This window comes from Ischnura elegans, chromosome 1 (assembly GCF_921293095.1).
Source record: "Ischnura elegans chromosome 1, ioIscEleg1.1, whole genome shotgun sequence".
Lineage (NCBI taxonomy): Eukaryota > Metazoa > Arthropoda > Insecta > Odonata > Coenagrionidae > Ischnura > Ischnura elegans.
The window spans coordinates 90843483-90864481 of NC_060246.1; the positions used below are offsets into that span (position 1 = coordinate 90843483).

A 20999-nucleotide genomic window follows, 5' to 3' on the forward strand; every position below is an offset into this window, starting at 1 on the left:
CGTGAAAGTGGGAAGTCGTAAGAGAGAGAGATGGAATCTTCCACGATTTGAAAGAGCTGTAGATGATGGTGCCTCGAGGAGTAGGACTACCTCCGAGATAACCTTAACGCTAATGGCAGGTAGGAGGGCTTCCGCTCCTGACTCTAGAGGGAGTTGATGTCGGTGTGGGTAATCACCATCATCATTTGCGCCCCCTCGAACTTTATGGCGCAAAACCTTGGCGCAAAAGTATGACCTCCTGATATTTTACCCGAGGTTCAATTGTTAGGAATTCTAGCATTCTCGCAAAGGCCAAAATTCCTTGAAATTTGTAATCATTCAAAGTTACAAAGGTTTACCTCCATCACATAATTGCCCGCTACTCCTGGAAAGAAAAAAATATTGAAGTGCCAATAATATCTGTCGTTGCAATGAAATACAAGTCATGAAGGAAGCAGAAGGATAGCAAAAACCATAACGCTACTCCTGGAAGAAATACTCAATCACGGAAATAAAAGAATCTTGAAGTGTCAATAATATCAGTCATTGCAATGAAATAAACGTAATAGAGGAAGCAGCAAGATTGCAAAAACCATTGTTGTGGTGTCGTAAAATCTCTAGTAGAAGTGAGTTAAAATTTTTGAGCATCCTCTCCAAGGGATGAGCGAAGAAAAGGGAGGCTGGGAAATCGAGGCCAGGAGGAAGAATGGGAAGACTAGGCATTGTAATTAGGGGAATGAGAAAAACTACTTTTAGCCACTTGCCTCTGTAATATTACCCCTGAAGCTTTCGCTACTAAAAAAACGAAATGGATTCCAGGGTCAATACTTGTCCGCAGGCGAGTGTATTTTTTTTTACGATTTTGCTGTTTCCTCGATTTCGAATCGAATTTTTTCCAACTCAAGAGAACTTTTTGTAGAAACGAGTCTTCTAGTTGGTTCACCACTATCGTGGAATAGAGGATTTGGAAAAACAAAGTAAGTGAAGTGATATTGGATACTATTTGAGCCATTCATACACTTTGCAAAGCATAATTCATACCTTGCGCTGAATGCGTTCTCGAAGTTCATCAAATCGATAGCTGCTTTGTGCAAGATCGCCCTATATGTTTCTTACTCTAGTCTTGAGGTTAAATCAAATGTACTCATTTGATTTAACCTCAAGACTAAATGAATAGAATGTTAAATCACTCATCCGGTGATTTCGAAGCAAATACTTCAGCCACTGACAATTTGACATTGTAAATATTATAAATGCTTCGCATTCCACTGAAAATCAAAGCATTACCAATTTACTCCTATGTGCACTATGTGCTGAAGACGAGGACTTAAAATTACTATGTACCTCTAATTAGAATCAATACTTCAGCTTTTACGGGACAATATGTCTTCGCTATGTATTTAATTTAATCATTACATTTGAAATCAACAGCGTAACTAACGGGGGTTAGAGGGAAAGAATTAAATGGATGCAGTAATTAAATGTTTGTTTATAAATTTGGACTCTATTATTTGTTTAAATAAGAATTCATTTACATTTCTTAGCGTCGTTTCACTTCGCGGTTTCTTTTGCCTGTTTAATAACGAAAATTTCGTTCATTATTACCCGGTGTGATGTACTATTCAACCTAATCCATACCCCCTACGCCAGGTCCTTGTTACGCCACTGCTTGGAATAATAAATTGTACTGCTATGAGGCCTTTACTTCGCGTCAAAAATCAAGTATCTTCTTTGGGAAACGATTAATATATTCGATTATAACAAAGTGTGTTCGATGCGTAATTCGGATTAATGGATCCCAACGTGGATATAAATATACGAAGGAGGTAACCACCGAATTGAATATCCTAATTGGTTATTACTCGGAAATCAGGATTTGGCAACAGAGAGAAGCGAAGATTTTTAGCATCTAAATTAGTTAGCATAAAATAAAATTAGTTATCATAAATAAAATTATGGTAATCCTCATTGTATGTGAAAGACATTATGTTTAAAGCATCCAAAGAGAGTATATGAATCCTTGCATCAAGCTCTAATGGAGTCTAGTGAAAGGAGAAAATGATTTTACATATTTTCATGCGAGTAGAGATGCGGTGACCATTTGAGAGTTTATCCGATGTAAATGAAAAAAATGAAGCGTATTATTGTCAATTTAATCATTTTTTTAATTAAGTATTACTCAGCCTTCACTCAACAATGAATCGAGTCGGAAAATATTATTCGGAATCAGTTGATTAGCTTAGGTTTTTTAAACGAGCTTTTACTTATGCGATTAGAGATGCGTTGACCATTTTAAATTTGTTTTTTATAGATCATTTATTAAAGAGCCTGTACCTATGCGATATAAAAGTGTAATATCGTCGATTTAACCAATTCGTTGTGATTAAGTATTTTACAGCCTTGACTCAATAATGAATCGAATCGGAAAATATATTGTTTGAAGTCAGTTAAGTAGTTGAGTTTTTAAAAAGTGAATTTACTTGCTGCTAAAGGATACTTTGTAGTTCAAAGACATCGTTAATTTTGTTATTATGGCAAGATCAAACATTAGTGGCATGGTGATTTTTGGGTGGATATATTCCAAGTAATCAATTTCCTCTTTTAAATGCATTAATTTTTGCATAAAATCGGGAGAGAAATCACCAAATCACATATAATTTCTGGACTATATTGGGGTTTATCCTGCTGAACAAGTTGATTTTTTTTCCCGAAGGAATCTCTTTTTCTGAAAAAAGTCCTGCGAGTTGCCAACCGATTTTCTTTGTGGCCACGGAAAAACATGCCTGGTTTCGTGTAACTTCTCCATGCTCGGAGAATACAATCACTGACCCGAGTGAATCGACTTTCCACGGCAGCGGAAAAAATTCTCTCGGAATGGAGGGCGCTCTGTTTTTCAAGGACGACTCATGTGTGACCCACTTACAAAAAAAATGTTAATTCTATTGTCTTTTGTCCAAAATTTTGACTTGGAATGATTGGCCTCTCTGGCGTTTATGTACGACGATGTTTATGTGTTCCTTGTTGAAATTATGTTTTCCCCAAACATTGTGTGCTTCTTCAAAACTAGGATCCGAATCAAAGCTCTGAGTACGATTAGTTTTTGTTGGGGATTTTTAGGCCTCATTCCGCTTACTCTTCCGAACTGAATTATTCATCATGGTCTTGATATTGACATCACCTTGTTCCGTGAAAGCTGAGGTTTACCACTAATCGCAGGCTCTGGTATTCAGGAAAGTGCTTCTCTCGGAGTTATTGCGGTTGATGTTCCAGCAAGAATCAAATCCGGAATAATAGTCCAACCCTCTATTTCTGAGCAATGAATCCCCAAGGTAGATAATTTCACGGCTATCAAACCATGGCCTAAGGCCGTATTAGTCAATTCAGTAACCTCCGCACTGCGGAAATGCAGCACGGCTCAGTTATTCCGGCGATTGTCTTTTATTTGACGTGTTTAGATATGAATCTTGATTACTCTTTATCGAAAAAAATGTCCTCGAATCGCATTTATTCGTAAACAATCAAAATTTCTGTATAATTCAGTATATCTAACCATCTGAATTTATTTTATAACAAAAAAGTGGCAATTTTTCACAAATTCATTTAATAAAATACGACGCGTTTACATTTTACAGTGAATCTGTACTTAAGAATGACCTGACGGTCGAAACACGTCGTACATTATTACATAAATTTGTGGAAAATGGCCATCTCTTCTTCTTTTCATTGAATCATGATGTCATGCCATTAAGTATGGCCTGCCTCTGTAATTTTTATCTGTATTTATTTTTACCCAAGGGCGGCTCGGGATGGGATCCTGGATATCTTGAAGGAGGCGACGCGGAGGGACGCGAACGCCAAGGATGAAGACGGTATGACCCCGACGCTGTGGGCCGCCTTCGAAGGGAACCTGGACGCTCTCAGGCTACTAGTCGGCAGAGGGTGAGTAACTTCCCACGCTTGTCAGTCGCATGCCGCCGCTCTTTTGTCTCAGCCTCCTTCCCTCGCTCTCTCCGAGTAAACCAGTAGCCCTTTTAACGACGTCATCCGATTTTACTCTGCGTTACCAGTTCTTTAATGCCGGTACCTAATTGATTATCTTTTGATGGCTACTTACAGTAGTTATACAAGTTGGGTAGCGCGGCAGCGTAGTGGTATGAGCGCTTGGGTGATGTAGAAAGGATTATCGGGTTCTCCTACGGCTGTATTGGCTGTTTATTCCGACGTTTCGAAGAACGACTTGTTCTTCATCCTCATTCATCTTTAGAAGATCCCCTGAGGATGACCAAGTCGTTCTTCGAAGCGTTGGGAGACATAAAGCCAATTACCCGGTGGAGAACCCGAGAATCCATTCTGCACCTGATACGCCGGGAAAACCTAAGATCTTGCAACGCTTGTGTGATGATCTCCGGTTCAAATTCCAGGTGAAGTCCCCCGATGCTTCCAAACGCGATCCGTAAAGTACGGGGTGTCCCAGAAAAAGGAACCGCCCCCTTTCTTGAATGTGTGAAATTCGCTCGTCTGTGGCTAAGTCTAGGGTGTGCTCTACCCTCACCTACCCGATCCAACCTTCAGATTGAATCACTGAGAGCCGGTTTTGTAATTATTGTTTCGTCCTAAACATAAGGTTATACAGCCTTCAACTTTACCTGGTGATGATTGAAAGTTCTGGTTAGCTTTAAGTCTTATTTTATACAGAAAGTAACAAGAACTTTCGACCACCTCTAGGTAAAGTTGAAGACCATATCATCTTATGGTTAGCGTTAACCAAACATTATGAAACCGGCCCTTAGGGTGGTAATACGAGAGATGTTAAGTATACATGGTTACAGAAATAATGGAGGTCAAGAGTGACTTTTGAGATTTTAATAATTTCCAATTTGGTGCATTGAAGTGCATATTTGATAAAGAGCTATGCATACTCTTCTTATGTATATAACGACTGTACTGCTCATGTTTATTTTCAGCCGCAGAACTATCGAATTTCTTATCATTAATTGAAGGCAATATGTGAGAAAAGAGTCAGAAATAGTTAGTTGGGTTTTTATAGATTTTTATTGGCCGCTAACTAATTCATAGTAAAAATCAATTTTTTTTCTTTCGATTAACACCAGAATGTGTTGCTAAAATTCACTGCTTCCGCGTGTAAGGAGAGGTGACTATCGTCTTCTTCCAAAACGTCGACACGGAAAAATAATTTGCATACAAATGCCAGCTGGTGATTTTATTTTCCTGTCTCACAGCGAAGCGATGAGTATAATAATGTCTGATTTTTGTTAGCTTTGTCGCGGAAGATTTTATGCTTTTACGTGCATTGAGAAACGATCATTGTTATTTCACGGACTTAAAATTTCATTTTTAATTGGCAATGTATTTGGTTTTTCGCAATTACCCATAAAAAAGTGGACGACACCAAAAATGTTGGAACCTTTTTCATTTCCCATAGTCACAGGAACAAAGGGACCATAAAAAAATAAATATCTAAACAAATAAATAAAGAGCACTATTGTATGATAAATAAGGGAGTGTATACATAAATCCCAACACAATGCCTAAAATTTATCAATTGAGAGGGTGATATCAGCTATCGGAGCGATGAATAAATTGAAGAGGATGCCGGGTACTGAGATTGAATCGAAAGAAAAACCGCGCTAATTGCTATTGAACGGACGACTTGAAGAAATTCTCATTTCACACTTCAACTAAGATCTTCTGTGAACGCCGAACTTTTCTTTGTTAATGAGTCGAATAGAAGTTTACTTGGGTGTGGGGTCGACGGCCTTATATAGCGGTATTTAGATGTTTCCCTCCTCGCCAGCTGACGAAATCTTCGGCAGAGGAAGCACGTAAGTTGAAAGAAGATCAGGCCGAGAGAGTCTCGAGTCACGGTCCAACGACTCCCCATCACTTCCGAAAGAAAGTGGCAACAAGTCGAAGGGAGATACGTAGATACGTGGGAAGCCTGGGAGCAAGACGGTATTTTTTTCTCGCGTTTTCTATTTCTCCTGTTCACTGCCATGGCGGCGGCACTTAGATGTGGAGCCCTTTGGAGGAGGGAAGATAAGTCCCGGCGACAGGCGACGAGAAACAGAAAAACGTGTGAACACAGGGTTAAAGCAGCTCACGGAGACTCATCCGCGAAGAGGATTTTATTTCCTGCTTGGTACAACGGTGCTATCTACCATTTGACAAAGAGAATGAAGTCTTAAATTGTCTAACGTTGCTTGGAAATGTTTACTCTCCAAATAATTCCCATACTTCCGTTGTTCGTTTACGTAATGGATTTATAATTTATTGAAAGAAAGATCAAGTTTTTTGAGGAGTTTTCTGTGATAAATCTTGAATATATAATGCAATACTGTTTGAATTTATATTCAATAGTAGAAGTAGAAAAATAGACAGTTCACCTACAACGGGTACTGATTATATAATTGCCGTTAACAGTCATTGAATCTGGGATTTTGGCATCATATCATTACGCTCTTTCTACTTATCTCGTCTGGGTATATGCCTATCGAGAGATTATCTAATGAAAAATAATAAAAATCGTTTTCACGTAATCGCTATTCGGGTGTCAAAGTTAAATTCTACCTTTGTGAAAACCGTTGCAGTGACGTGACAAAGTAAAACTAAGTTTTATATTTTATCATGCAACTTAGGGATCGATATTTCATATTCTATACTTTATATTACATTGTGTTATAATCAATGTTAATTTGATGAACAAATGAATATTACTACAATTGGTTGTGTCACCTGGAATGTGTTTTGAGTTGCAGTTAGTCATCAGGAGCCTAATTTTGAAATCGTTATGTTTGACTTAATGATATGTGAGGCTCAATATACGCTTCATACTTTACTACCACTATATGCGAGAATCAAACACGTTACCTTATTTAATACTAATAAATGTGTGGAATGTTACTTAATATAAATTTGAGAAAATGGAAAGTGAATTGAAAATGACAAGGGAAATGATTACTATCGCTACAGTTTTTACCTTGATTAGGTACATATGGCTAAAGATAAATTTATTGAAATAAAAAGATGCTACTTTTCAAGTAGCTTTCATGGAAAATTTATGCTCCCAAAATATCTGTAATGTCATACCTTTCAGCGTAGTGCGACAGTTCTGAACAACAACATGTCTTTGGATATGTTTAATTATAGGAAGAAACCATTGAGCATCATTTTGCCAAAGATGCAGTTACGTGCCCCAGCAGAGGATTTCATTCATTCATTCAGGTCAGGAGCGAATGATTCTTTTTCACCGCACATTGTACAGAACAGATGACGATCGTTATCTGGGAATGGATCTATTGGACGTTAGCTACTGCGGAAGACGGGCACATGTTTCATTGATTGACATACAATTGAAGCTGTGAATTCCAAAAGAGACTAGATCTATTCAGCATATGTACACTTGAGACCAACCAGTTTACCCGTAAATGTTCAAATAAATCATTTAAAATTTTTCCTATCCTTGAAGGATCTAAGGTTTTCCCGGCGAATAGACTGGAGGAAGAGTTCTCGGGTTTCCAACCGGGTCCAAGGGTTTTTCAGCATCGACGTTTCGAAAGCTAAGTCTGCCATCGTCTTCATTCACCCTGAAGACGATGGCAGACTTAGCTTTCGAAACGTCGGTGCTGAAAAACCCTTGGACCCGGTTGGAAACCCGAGAACTCTTCCTCCTTTCCTATAATTATTTATTGCTATCAATGCAATGTTCGAATGTGGAAAATAATCAAACCAGCGTAGCATTTAATACACTCAACATAACTGTTCATCTCAGATTGTTGCCAAGCGAACTTTGCGTTCGGGAATCATGGCTTCAATTATTATCGGATTAACTTCGTATGAAAAATCACCAGATGAAGATGAATCGCTCGGCCGGAAAAAAATTTCATTTCCGCCCCTTTCCTCTCCTTTGGCTCCGTAGAGACTCCAACCGCCCTTTTCCAATGAATCCGCAGCCGTGAAAATAGAAATAAACGGGCTGCACCGTAAGTGAAAACTTCCTCAATTCGCCTAATGTCCGGAACAGAATTCATTCGGCGGTGACTGGAGAAAAATAGAAACAGTCCCTATTTCCCGTTACGTTAAAACGTAAACAGCCGTCCTTTTTCAGGAATGGAAGACTCCCATTCTTTCCGATGGACGGGGAAAATTATCAATTCAGCATCCCGAGCGGAAATTACCACACGGAGGCTCGTTGTTACTTCTTACGCGCCTTCGATGATGGATCGAAAGCCTTTTCACGTCTCCGCGAGTCGGGCGGATCCCGTTAGGATTCAACAATGGTCGAAGGGATCACGCTTCCTGTGTCGGATCAGACGTCCTCTCGCTCTCATAACATCGTGTCCTGCTCCCTTAAGAGGTAGCATCACTCCCTCAAGACCGGTCGTCTTTTGTTTCCTCTTTCGCGACGAATTTCTCCTTAAAAACGCATTTTATCGTCATAAAATTATCAGGGTGTGCATAGAGGATCTTAATAAGTATTTTGTTTTATTTAAAATAGCATACTTTAATTATTAATTTGAAAAACTATCATTATTTTATGGTGCAACGATAGCAGTATAAAGCTTGTTAAGAGGCTGCATCGTAATAATCGATCGATCGTATTTTGTTTTTTCTTTCGCCACAAATTTCTTCTAAAACGGCATTATATCATTTTGAAATAATCACGATTGGCATAGTAGAACTTCACATACATTTTTGTTAGTTTAAAGTAGAATACTTTATATTTTAATTTAAAAAATAGCAATATTTTATTGTTCAACGATATCAAGATAAAGCTTGTTAATAGGATGAATCAATAACCACTCGGTCATAATTTGTGTTTTCTTACGCGACGAATTTCTTCTTAAAACCGCATGGTATCATCTATATATTATCAGCCTTTGCAAAGTAGACTTTTATAAATATTTTCCTTTATTTAAAACGAATAAAGTTTCTTCTCCTGACCTTCCTTATTATAACAACAATGTAATGTTTATGCTCTTGGAGTATAGGTCATGATAAATTAAACTCACATTTGGCCAACGTTTCGGAGATTTATTCTCCTTCCTCAGGGCTCTTAATTATAATGAATGTTTGCAAAGAAAATAAAGAAAATAAATTAATTAAGTGGTTACAAAAATTTGAATACAATTGTGCAGTACAAATTCATTGGTAAATTAAAAATTGTGTACAGAATTAAACAACATACCTGTGATAGAAAAGTTTCGTTACTAGGCTAAACATGGTTACTTATAAATTTTGATTCATTTGTTAACAAATGGTATCTAAATTATACTAAACAATTTTAATTTCGATGAATTAAATAATAATAAATTTTTCTTAGGCGTTCGATGTCTGATCTTTTATTGCAACTGTTATTTGATTTTGATATGTAAACCATTTCTTTAAATAATCTTTTCTTAAAATTGGTTTTGGTTATTGGTTTTTATTTAAAACAGAATACTTACTTTAAAAATTCTCAATATATATAATGAATCAACGATGGGAGAATAAAGCTTGTTAAGACGATACATCACTAATCGTTCAACCGGCCTATTTAGTGCCTTTGATAAAATAGTACTATCAAATTGAAATTTTACAGGGTAACCGAGTATACCGTTGTAAGCAGATGCTTGTGTCTCAAATATAAAATTTTTACGTCTGAGGTAATTTGTAGGTGATACATTCAAAGTGGAGTTACGGACGGTATTCAAAGTTGTATTCTATACCTGTACACTGAAATTTTCTGGATTATATTTACTAGTTTTGAAATGCATTCATTCAATTCATCGCGGTAACGGACTTCTCCCGTGAAAGTGACGTATTCTTAGTTTTAAATAGCGTCGCCCAATATATCCAATTTATAAAAATATCCAAAGTGCGACTTCACACTCGGTCACGAATGAGCTCATACAAATGTTTATTCACCAACGCTTAAAAGCAGAAAAAAATCTGCCGAAACCCGGGATTGAACCAGGGACCTTTAGATCTTCAGTCTAACGCTCTCCCAACTGAGCTATTTCGGCTGGTGTTGGAAGAAGTTGAGCATTTTTAAAATTATTACAACGGAAACATATGTTTCGAAATCTACTTTAGCATTTTCTCCCAAAACTATTGGGTTTATTATCCTGAAATACATAAATAATCCAACTGTCTCAACTGATATACCGTTAAAATTTGAGTGGTACTTTCTTATTTCTTTAGAACACGTCTCATAATCGGGTAGTCTATCATGATTACTGGCTCATAGTTTTCCATGGCGCTCGGTATTCGTACATCTCTCCAACTTTCGGGTTTTCTCCGCGTTGGTTGTCAGAGGTTGAGCGAATTGAATTTGTGTTGGTTAATTGTGTTGGTGACTGTTATCTACGGCGAATTTTTCACCATAGGAACTGGAGGACTACATGGTAATTGATACTTCTCATCAAATCAATGGAAATACAAGAAGGTGAGGAAGGAAAATCTGAAAGGTACGGAAATTTTCGAAAGTTTTGGGAGTGAGCGCAACGCCTAACTTATCCTCCTAATTGCTGTCACTGAACTTCAGCAGTCACTGAGAGGGGGTTTTGTAATTGAAATCAAACCCCACCCTCTCGGCCCCCTCCTCCTCCTCTTTGCCTACTCTTTTTGGGTTTATATTGGATTTAACGCTTCCCGTGCTGACCTTAGTACTGAATATCCGCACCCCAGTATTGGCCATTTTCAATAATTATCGAGTTATTTCTTAACAACCAACCTTTTGATACGAGGAATAGGTGTTTGGTATCATTTTAAAGAATGGATTATGCTTCCGTTTTTTTTCATTTGTTTATTCATAGGGTTGTACCACTTTGTTATGGAATAATGCACCCTTAGAAAAAAGCGAAGGATTTCACGTTAATGTTACGCTCATAGCACGCAAAGTATTGAACTACGCAACTTCTCCTGAAGATGATGCTTAAGTATTGAAACCCGGGTCCCGTTTTAATTAATATTAATGAAGTGAAATTCATTAATTTCGTTCATTTCCATCAAAGAAACTTGTCGCTTCATTTCTCCAGAAATCATACTGATTTGATAAAACATAAACCGGATTTGAGAAACCATAAGCCTCTTGATGCTTGGAAATTGTAAATCCGGTCGATTCTTTAAATAAATCTGTGTGGAATTTTTAATCTATCATGTCGCAAACCATTGGTTCCGTTAGATTTGTTCATGAGCCATCCTTGACTTACTCAGCTCCTTCGGAAGCTCCTCATCGCACGGACCTACGCTCCGAATTCCTCTTTCGCTTCACTCTTTGGCCACAAAATACGTATCGCCGTGAGTCAGGCACGGGGAGGCATTCTCTTTCCGGGCAGCCACCCTTGCGACCTTCCCACCTCAACAACCCCTCCACTTCCCCCCCGCCTCACCACGCAGACGCTTCCGCCGTGACCAACGCAGCACCGGCAGCCGCCTGCACGCTCTCGCGTCCTCTTGATATGACCAGCAGACCGAGTCGCTCGCACCAACTGACCCCCAGGAAGACCGGACGACGACGCACGGCTACCGGAATGATCCGCCCTCCCTCCCCTGCCTTTCAGCCGCGGAAAACGAACTAGTTCGCTCAGACCGATTGTCAAAGAGTTTACTTTGTGGAAATTCATTGTAAAAACAGCCACAGTAATTTAATGCACACTTATTAACGCAACCGATTTCAACGTTTACACGTCATTTTTAAGATATGTCTCCACAGGGAAGCTCGTGAAAATGATGTGTTTCGAGTTAATAAATAAGTATGGAAGATTAATACGGCTCTTCCTATCTTAGCACAAGTTCTCTGCCTACCGTGCTTTTGCAACTGGGCCAATCCATTCAAATTCACGCAGGCGGTGCGGGGTTATTTCTAAAAAAAGTATGCTGTGGACGAATGTGACTGGTTTAAAAATAGGCGAATGTTTACTTTCTAAGTTGATTTTCATGGTAATACGCTGTAAAAGCCATTTAAAAAATTCGGGCTTTTTTTGCAATTTTGTGTTTAAAGAAGTCCTCTGACCTCAATTTGTACATGAACATTCCAATTAAATTTGTACATAAGACCCTGCCTTTTTTTCTGCATTTTAAAATTAGAAACGCGCCGATCCCTCTGTGGGCCTGCATTGAAAAGAGCGGGGGAAGCCCGCTGGGAGCGGGCGCAGCACGCTCGTATAAGATAACTTGAAATATTCATTGGTGCTATTAGCACTCCTCGGCCCTATGGGATAGAGTATAAAACTTTTGGTCGAGGTTCGGAAATTCCTCGGGGACTTGCATTTGTTTTTTTCTAAAACCTCTGAGCGGCGATTAACGCATGAGGGAACTTTTTATTCAATTCCTATTTTAAAAAGAGCACATCGGCCTCGTTGGTTACAAAGCAAAGCTTTTTCTATGTGAAAGAAAACAACCATGGAGACACTGAATTATTGCCAATTTTGATGTTTTTTTAAATTGCTATATATGTTCGTAAAACGCTCGGCAAAGTATTTTAACTCATGAAATTTTTGATTAAGATTTCCATGCCAATTTTTTAAAAATTACAGCCTAAGTAACTTCAGATAAGTTTGCGCTCACATTACTGAGAGAAAATAATTACTGTCCACTTTCCTCAACAGAAAACTAATGTTCAAATTACTTTCCTCTAATGTAAGGCTATTATCGTAACAGCTAATGCTCAGACAGTTTTTATTCTCTGCGATTCTCACTTTCGATTGCGCTCTTAATGCGAGGGGAAGTCATAGCTATTATTTCGCTGAGGATTCCCTTTCTATACCCTATCTCACCCCACCCCTGGATGGGGTTCTGTGAGTCACATACTATAGAATTGGAGTTCATTGCAGTCACGAATGAAACAATGGCATTGGTCGGTTGGTGACCTTGTCTTTCCAATGACAGCATCGGAGCAATGCCAACAAAGAGGTTTTATTTTTTAGGATTTATCTGATTATCGAAGAATCCAAGTATAATTAGTTACCGCTGGTATGACGCTTTTGTTATGCAATGAGGAGGTTACGATGACATGGGTCGTTAGTGTTCAAATAAAAATAAATTGTTTTTGGGATATCCTTGAAAAATAATGCATTATAGAACAATAGCCTTTATCGAAAAGTGGTCCTTTTGTTATCAAAGACACTGGTAGCTCTGGAGTCATTGATAACACAAGGACATTTTATTGCCCCAGCTGCTGCAATTATGTTGACGTGACATTAGTCACAGCTCTGGCGTAAGCTACCATTGCGGTGGCCATTACTTAACCCTCACTATGCTGCTGGCCTAGGTATCGTTTTTTTCGACCCACGTTCCTATCCGATAGAGTGGTGGGCAAAATATACCAAGTGGAAACAAAAGCAAATCACTGTCAACCAGTGCCGAGATAGGGCGTATTCTCCCTCGGCTGATATTTTCCACTGTGACAAATATCTTTGGCTTTCTTTATTTCATAGCTTCCTGTTTTTCAAATCCAATTCCTTTGTTGGAATAGTTCTCATTCATCCCGAAAATAGGAAATGCTAGACGCCAATCGAAAGCATCAAGCTCGAGGCTAAATCCGCTTATGATGCCAATTAAAATATTAAAAAAATATTTTTCCTCATTACAAGAACTACATTTTAATGAATCATTAAGGAAGTACATCAGTATCGAAGTTTTAATTTTACTATAGTTTTTTTTCTCGGATTTGTGTTTGGAATGACCATGATTAAGTTTTAATTAGAGCCTTATCCAATCCTAGAGACTGGAATCTGAAATTATTTCTTGAAAGAGTTGCCAGAAATGGGAGATTTGTAACCCTTGAGTAAACATCCTGTATTTTGATTTTCCGGGTTCAAATACCTGGTATAACACGCAGTCTTGTGTGTTATACCAGGTATTGGTGAAGTGTTGGGATACTCCGCATATGATGAGATCTTCGAAATGCATAGTGGCTTTCCAGAGAAAATAATTACCCCCGTACCTAAAATATGTGAAATATCAATGGCTTTGTCCGAAGTTAATGTTGCTATCATATACTGGAACCAACTTACAATCACTGAGTGAGTGAGTTTTTGGATGGACACCTGATACGATATGCTCATATATCGTTCCTATGTCTCTCCTGGCTCACCATTGTCCACCTCCACCTTCTATGTTAAAGTTCGTAGGAACTTGATTTTATTTATCCATCTGATTTTTAATGGCCTATCAACGAATTGAAAGATCATTTATGTTCAAAGACCTTTATAACATATCGGCTGTCTGATATATCTTGGATGTGAAAGAGGAAGCGGAGCGTGTTTATCGCACCCATTAGACTTAATTCCTTTGCATCCAATCGCATGCTCGTTTTCCTGTTGTTATCTCAAGGGAATTCCAAACAATGTTGGCGAGAGTTTGCATTATATTTTTTCTTGGTCTTATCCTATTCCAAGAGAACATCTTTCTTTTCCTTTTCATGGTTTTGCACTACGTTTCAGCTTTCAGCATTTCTCATTGTCATTCTGAAATATTCACCCTATCTAATGCCATTTAGATGTTAAATTCCTAGTTTTATCCAAGTTTTTTTTATTAAATGAAGGAGAAACTATCTTATCATAATAATCATAACATTGGATATCTAATTTTCATTTTAAATATTCATATGAGTAGACATTAACCATTTCATCGGATGATATTCTTGTAAACTTAAATTTTCAACGAGAAATATTTATTAAAAATTGGAGGTGGATGTTTTTTTTTAAGAGGAGGTATAAGTCCCGTCCCGTAATAAGAGGTCGTATTTGGTCTTTTCGCTACGTATTTCCCCTTTCAAAATGCATCATTTAAACAACTTTCAGAATACATCCAGTTCGAAATTTCCTTGTATCTAAAATATAAAAAGTTATCGATGTTAGAATATTGAAATATGATATTTTACATTTAAAATACACGTTAATGTTGATGGGGCCGACACCGTACACACTATAACATTCAAGATGATGGCGTCAGAGTAATGCAACATGAAAAAATGAACGCTGGTAAGATTAATGTGTTTTTTTCAACAGGACCATGAGGAACAGTAAACATTCCCATTCCACTTCGCTGAGTGGTTTGACTTGTTATGTTTTGGTACCGATAGCCCTCTGTTTTTTTACGATTTCCGGCCAGCAGGCTTTTACCTCTTTTCCTCTGGACTCGTCTCCGCAGTGGAATTTTCTGGCCTTGAGTTGGTCAGTCCATCGCCGGTGAAGTTGTCCTCACTACAACCGCCGTATCGCTTCTTAAATTGACTCGTTAGCCTGTATTATGACCTTAATTGTTATCTTCCTACTTCTCTTAACACCCACGAAAATTAAGGGATGGCAAGGTTTGTCTTTATCTTCTTCGATTTCTCGCTTAGTTCATTTTTTGCCTTCAGCTTCGAATTTTTACGTTGGGAAGAAATTAATGCTTTTGTTTTTAGACAGTGAGCATGAGACGCTTTGAGATGCCTGTCCTATCAATTGACAAACTTGACGTTTCAAATCGGATATCCTTTAAACGCTAGGTAATGAAAGTGAACCTTTATAAGACTCCAATTATAAAGACTCAGCTACTCAAATTGAACGTATTGAAATAAATTGAGTTATATTATACTAACCTTCACCATTCTTGTATCGATTACACTCTCCAGCACGAGTATGGACTAGTGACGGTGAAGGGGATGCGAGTCTAATGGTTTGTACCCCTCCACAAGTACTGTTTATACAGCGAGTATACTGTGTATGTACAAAATATACAGAATTATACATGTATGTAGTAGCGGTGACGGTGACGCGAGTCCAATGTCTTTTACCCATCTGCACAAGTGCTCAACGTGACATAAGAATTTTTCACTTCAATAAAAATTTCTTAAACTTAGATAATTTTTCATTACCTACGCTAAAAGTATAGGTAGCTCAAAATATCTTTTACGCCCCCTGCCCCTTGTGTGTTTTCTGTATCCGCTACTGACCCAAGGCAAGTGTTCCCCCTGCCGCGCCCTAGTTCGGGCCTGTTTATTATGCCTACCAATATTAGAAGGGGTAATCCATGTCCCAACGCACCTGCATGCGTATTGCATAGTAGATTTTTTCGAGCTACACTACCCTCCTCCCCGAGCTCGATCTTGCCTTCGCCACTGCATCCGCGAGTCTCTGTATAGTGTGGAAACAAGCAAAAGTGATTAAAAAGTTGAGGAAATAATTATCAGGCAAACATTTAAGACTCCTGAAGCGAAGAAATCTGAAATAACCTAAGACATTTCATATTTCATACCGTCGATTCCACGAAAACGTGGTAGCATGATAAGGTCTAATGGAGAAGCAATGGGAAAACTTCGTCATAGGAGTATTAATGGGAGTCTTACTTTAAAAACACTTTGGTCACCCTTTTATCCGTAGGAATCTGGAATTATCAGTGAAATCATCTTCTGTGAAGTCTTTACCTTGCTCGTATATCTTTAATGGTATCTTAGAAAAAAAGCACGTCGGAGTCTCGTTTGTCATAAGTTTCGTGTTGAAAGAGCTATTAGTTTGAAACAGGCACAAAATGCCGTTTCATTCTTTCAGCTGAAAGATTAGAAAATTCCGTCAATGATTACGAGCTGTCCTTGTTCTTGGAATGCATTCCTTGTCCACAGAGTCATCTGTGAAACTCCACCTATAATATTTCGTTTTCTGAGATGAAGCAACTTAACCCAAGACATACTTTAAGGTATTTTTCAATGTCAGCCTCACTTGAATTTCAAAATAATTCATTCGTATTTAATGATATTTATCATTACAAAAATTAAAAAAAACTTCAATTGGTGTTTCTTTCAAGCTTTTAATGTGTGGTTAAGTTGCACACGAAAGATGAATCAGAGAGTTTTGAATTCATTTTTCTGATGTAGCTTTTACTTTATTGAATCCCCTCCATGAAAGCGTAATGTGACCGAACATATTTTAATCTCTGAATATTGCATAGCGGATATGCTTTTGCTTTCTCTGCAAATCTTGACCTGCTGGTTGATGTCATGGCGTTTATTTCATTATTTATTCCCTCTTTTTAGGAATTCTCATTGCACATACAAAAGTTTCCTATTATTCTTAAAGGTAGGGAACAACTGGTTACTTGGAAACGCCCTAAATGTTGCATGATTTCCTCTGATCAACCTATTTTTTATGACCAATGTCAAGAAATATGAATTTTGCTTCTGATAGGGGCAACATAAGAAATTTTGATTATTTTTTTTTCTTTCCAACGGAATTCATCACCTTATGAATTACCTTTGCCATTTCCCGACACATGGGAAAGTTTTTTTTCTTCATCTTTAATCGCGCCGAAAGCTATTGGCTTTGTAGAGAAATGGCCATATTCTAGCATCACTCGTTTATATCTTATGGAGATAAAGGTAGCCACCATTTCCTCTATAGCGATAATCTCTGTAAAGAAATGATATCCTCTCTTTAAGCTTGAGGAATTAGTTCGTTATCTGTCGCTGTTGGATACGACTGATGAAACGTCTGATATTCCCCTCGCAGTGATCTCAAGCAGTAATTGAAGCACTGTTGAGTATTTGAAATTTTGAGTGGTTCTGTTGAAACTGGATTTAGGTTGTCATTCCTATGAAACTGGAAGAATCCCAAAGCCAATCAGTTGGCAAATTTTCGAACGGAAAAATTAATTTATTTTGAATTCTTTTTCAAAGTTGCGTTTTGTAGATAAGCGGGTAATAGCGAAGAAATATTAAAGATTAACTTGAGGACTTTGATCCATTAGAATACGTGAATATTTTTGTTGTAAGGCTCTATAACTCAAAGAATCGATGAGAGGTTTTAATAAAAAAAAATTCCCCTTAATTGACGAATATTTAATGCCTTCAGACAGATTTCTTTTATTTTATTCCAGCAAATTTAGTAACATTTTCATGCAGACATTGTCGTTCGAATATAATAGGGATGCATGGACTCGTTCGCGACCACTGTAGTTTGCAGGATGGGGATGTGATTGAACTTCAATCGTTTGTAGAGCATCGCTGTGAACTTTGATTTATAGAATTGATTATATTTAAATGACTCGGATTAAAATTACGTTAATGGCAATCGAATCGATTTAAGCGGATGGAAATTTCGTAATTTTTTATTGGTACAGTAATATTTCCCCCTATAAAATTATTTCAGAATTAAATAAAAAACTTTTCTGGTGAAAACGGTTGCATACAAACAGCGGTCTAGCAAGGAATTTCTTTCAGGGGGGGAGGGTTAAAAACCAGGGTAGAAAATTTTTTAAAAGGAGAGTACCAAGTAGAGGGTTTTAAAATTATTTTAACACTTTTCATGATCAAAGCAATTTCATTTATGAAAAATATCTTTTGTAAATTTATGATTTTTCTATATTTTGTTTTCTTTCAGGAAGGAAATGAATTTGTTTTTGTATTTCATGTGGGGTCCGGACCCCTCAGAAATCCCCCCTTGCCACGCCACTGCGTACGAAGATTTAATTAAATGTTCATGATCATGAGATTATTTATTGAGAGAATTTAGGAGGAGAGATTTTTTCCTGTATTTAGTGTCTTTGCAATGTGCCTATAATTTACGCTGGCCTCTTTGTTGATGCCCTGAGACGCTTTCGAATATTTTCCCCTTGTTCCGGATGCCGGGCATAATTCGCAGCTCGGATACCGTCGCTTCATTCGCCGCGCGAGGTCGTGCATAGAATAAAGCATTCTCGTCGCTTGTTTCACTCCTTAATTATGCATTTCTGGGCATGGCCCGCGCCGTGGTCAGATCGGCCGTCCCTTCCAACTTCCGGGTGATCGGGCTCAGTGGACGCTGAGCAGCCGTGTCGACGCATGCGGAAGGCAGTGGTGGCGATTTTATAGAGAGCATCGCGACTTTGAATGAGAGGAATTTTGACGATGCGTACCTACATCGCGGACTGAAATTTTGTCGTGTACGTGGAACACTTCCTGATTCTTTGATTCAAAATAATACGTGAATATTTTTGTAAGGAAGGCTCCTTGTCTCGAAGTATCGATGAAAGGTTTTAATAAAAATTTTTCTTCCTCGATTGACGGATATTAAATGCCATCAGTGTGTGATGTTTTTATTTTCGTCCCGCGAATTTCGCAGTATTTTCATGCGAAAATTGTCGTTCGGACAAAATAGGGACACATAGATTCCTTTGTGGCCACTATAGTTTTCAGGGTAAGGAATATAGCGAATGAACTTCAAATTTTATCGCGTACGTAAATACTTCGTGCTTCATCGTAATATTTTTCGGGTGATTCAAATCTTCGTTTCAAAACTGTCGTTATTATCGCTCTTAGTGCCACGTACTTGGAGTGGCACTGGCGAGAAATGGCTAAGGTATTTGAATAAAATACAACGTCTTCGATAAAAAATCTCGGTTTCTAGGTACTATACCAATATGATATTTTTTATATTACTCTAATTATATCAATTTTTAACTGTCTAATGAATCTTGATTTTTATTCAAGAATTCAGATCCTGAAAAACTATTAATTTGAACAATTATCTATATCAGAGCCGTTATTTCGGCTCGTAGCAGTGGCGCCGACTCCATGGGGCCTGAAGGGGCCCGAAACCCCCCAAAAATTCGTTACAGATGTGAGGAAAAAATGTGTCAGGCTTGTCGATTTTCCCCGGAGTGTCCAGATATCGAGATCGACTGATCAGGGTTCTAATGTTGATCATATGACTCTTCTAAAATGCTTAAAAACTTGAAATTCACTACTTATAAAATTTATCGGGGCAAGATCCTCGGTTTGGGCAAGTTAAAATAGCGATTTTCTACGCAATGTGAATAAATGAAAAAACTTTGGCAATCTCCATAGTAATTTTACAGTAAATTATGGAAAACCGCCAATATATCTCGCCGTTCGTTATTTACACTATTTCTTCACATGCTTGTGTTACTTATTTTCCTCGTTTTTTCCGAAAAATGTAAGTTCTATGGTAAATAACTGTTTGATCGTTCATATCGATAATTTCACGGAATGAAAAGGTAAGCCTCACGTGAGTGTCTTCTGTTCTCATTAAGTTCAACATTCTACGCAAGTTTTTAGGATTCCGAGGCGGCAAATCTATTTGTTTCTATAGTTTCAAATTCACCGTTGCATCATCAAGTGATGAAAAAGTGTTGAAAAAGAAAAATTAACTTGACTCGACTACATTCGGTTAATTAAAAAATTCGGCGAATTAAAAAATTTACCGCATTTAGTCGAGAGGATTGGCCTGAAAGTAACTCTGTTTCCTGTTGAATACTACGAGATCACGTGTATGCTCTCCCTTCGATATTACGCTGAATTATAAAACAATATAACTCCTCTTACTCATTTCTATTATGCTTAAACCTGTTGAGCCAATGACCGCTAAGGAATAAATTCCCAGGAGCAATAATTTGGACGATGAATTTTGAACTTGACGAGCTGTAGAAAGTGTGCACGATTCATATTGCTCGCGTGCGAAATCCCAGAGAACAAACTCGTTACATTTTTGAACGCTTTCTCTGATCTGTTTCGCTTTCTGTCGCAGAAAATTTCAGAAAATGGAGGACATTGTTTGAATTAGGCGTGCTCTTCCTGTTCTTTTTGATGTGTGGGCTTTTGAAATTTCCAATGGCGACTTAAAAACTAATGGCGGTCGTACGAATGCCCTTTGCCCAACGCTATGCAATTACAAATGGGAAAGTGATGAAAATTAGAACCCAAATTAACCGTGAAAAGCTTTTTTTATGAATAGATCGTGCCCAAAGAATTAACCCGTCACCCCAGGGCCATTCCATCCGGGAGGATTGCCATCATTCAATTCTGCTAAAAAGCAGGTAATGCGACTGACGTGGTGAGCGCTTTTCCATTCATTTTCGTGCTTTTACTGATAGGAAAATGGTTTGAGGGAAGGATATGAGCACAAACTAAGATTTGGAATGGTTTTTCATTTCGACTGAGAATCAGCTGGTCGTGGGTTCGTATCCCCGCACAGAAATGGTTCAATGCTGTGGTCATATTGGCGATTGTCAGTTCGCACTCCGAAGGAGAGATGCTCGAGTTC

The 20999-nt window shown here is 38.0% G+C and overlaps 1 protein-coding gene and 1 non-coding gene across 2 annotated transcripts in view; one reads left to right on the top strand and one right to left on the bottom strand.

The window, feature by feature from the left end:
- Positions 1 to 20999, top strand: part of LOC124165737 (Usher syndrome type-1G protein homolog) — a 121893-nt gene that overhangs the window by 48207 nt on the left and 52687 nt on the right. The window contains exon 2 of the mRNA XM_046543226.1: positions 3775 to 3918. Within this exon, the coding sequence (XP_046399182.1) occupies positions 3775 to 3918 (144 nt within the window). The remainder of the gene's footprint in view (positions 1 to 3774; positions 3919 to 20999) is intronic.
- On the bottom strand, positions 9929 to 10001 carry Trnaf-gaa. Its single transcript has one exon. It is a non-coding gene; the product is annotated as a tRNA-Phe (tRNA).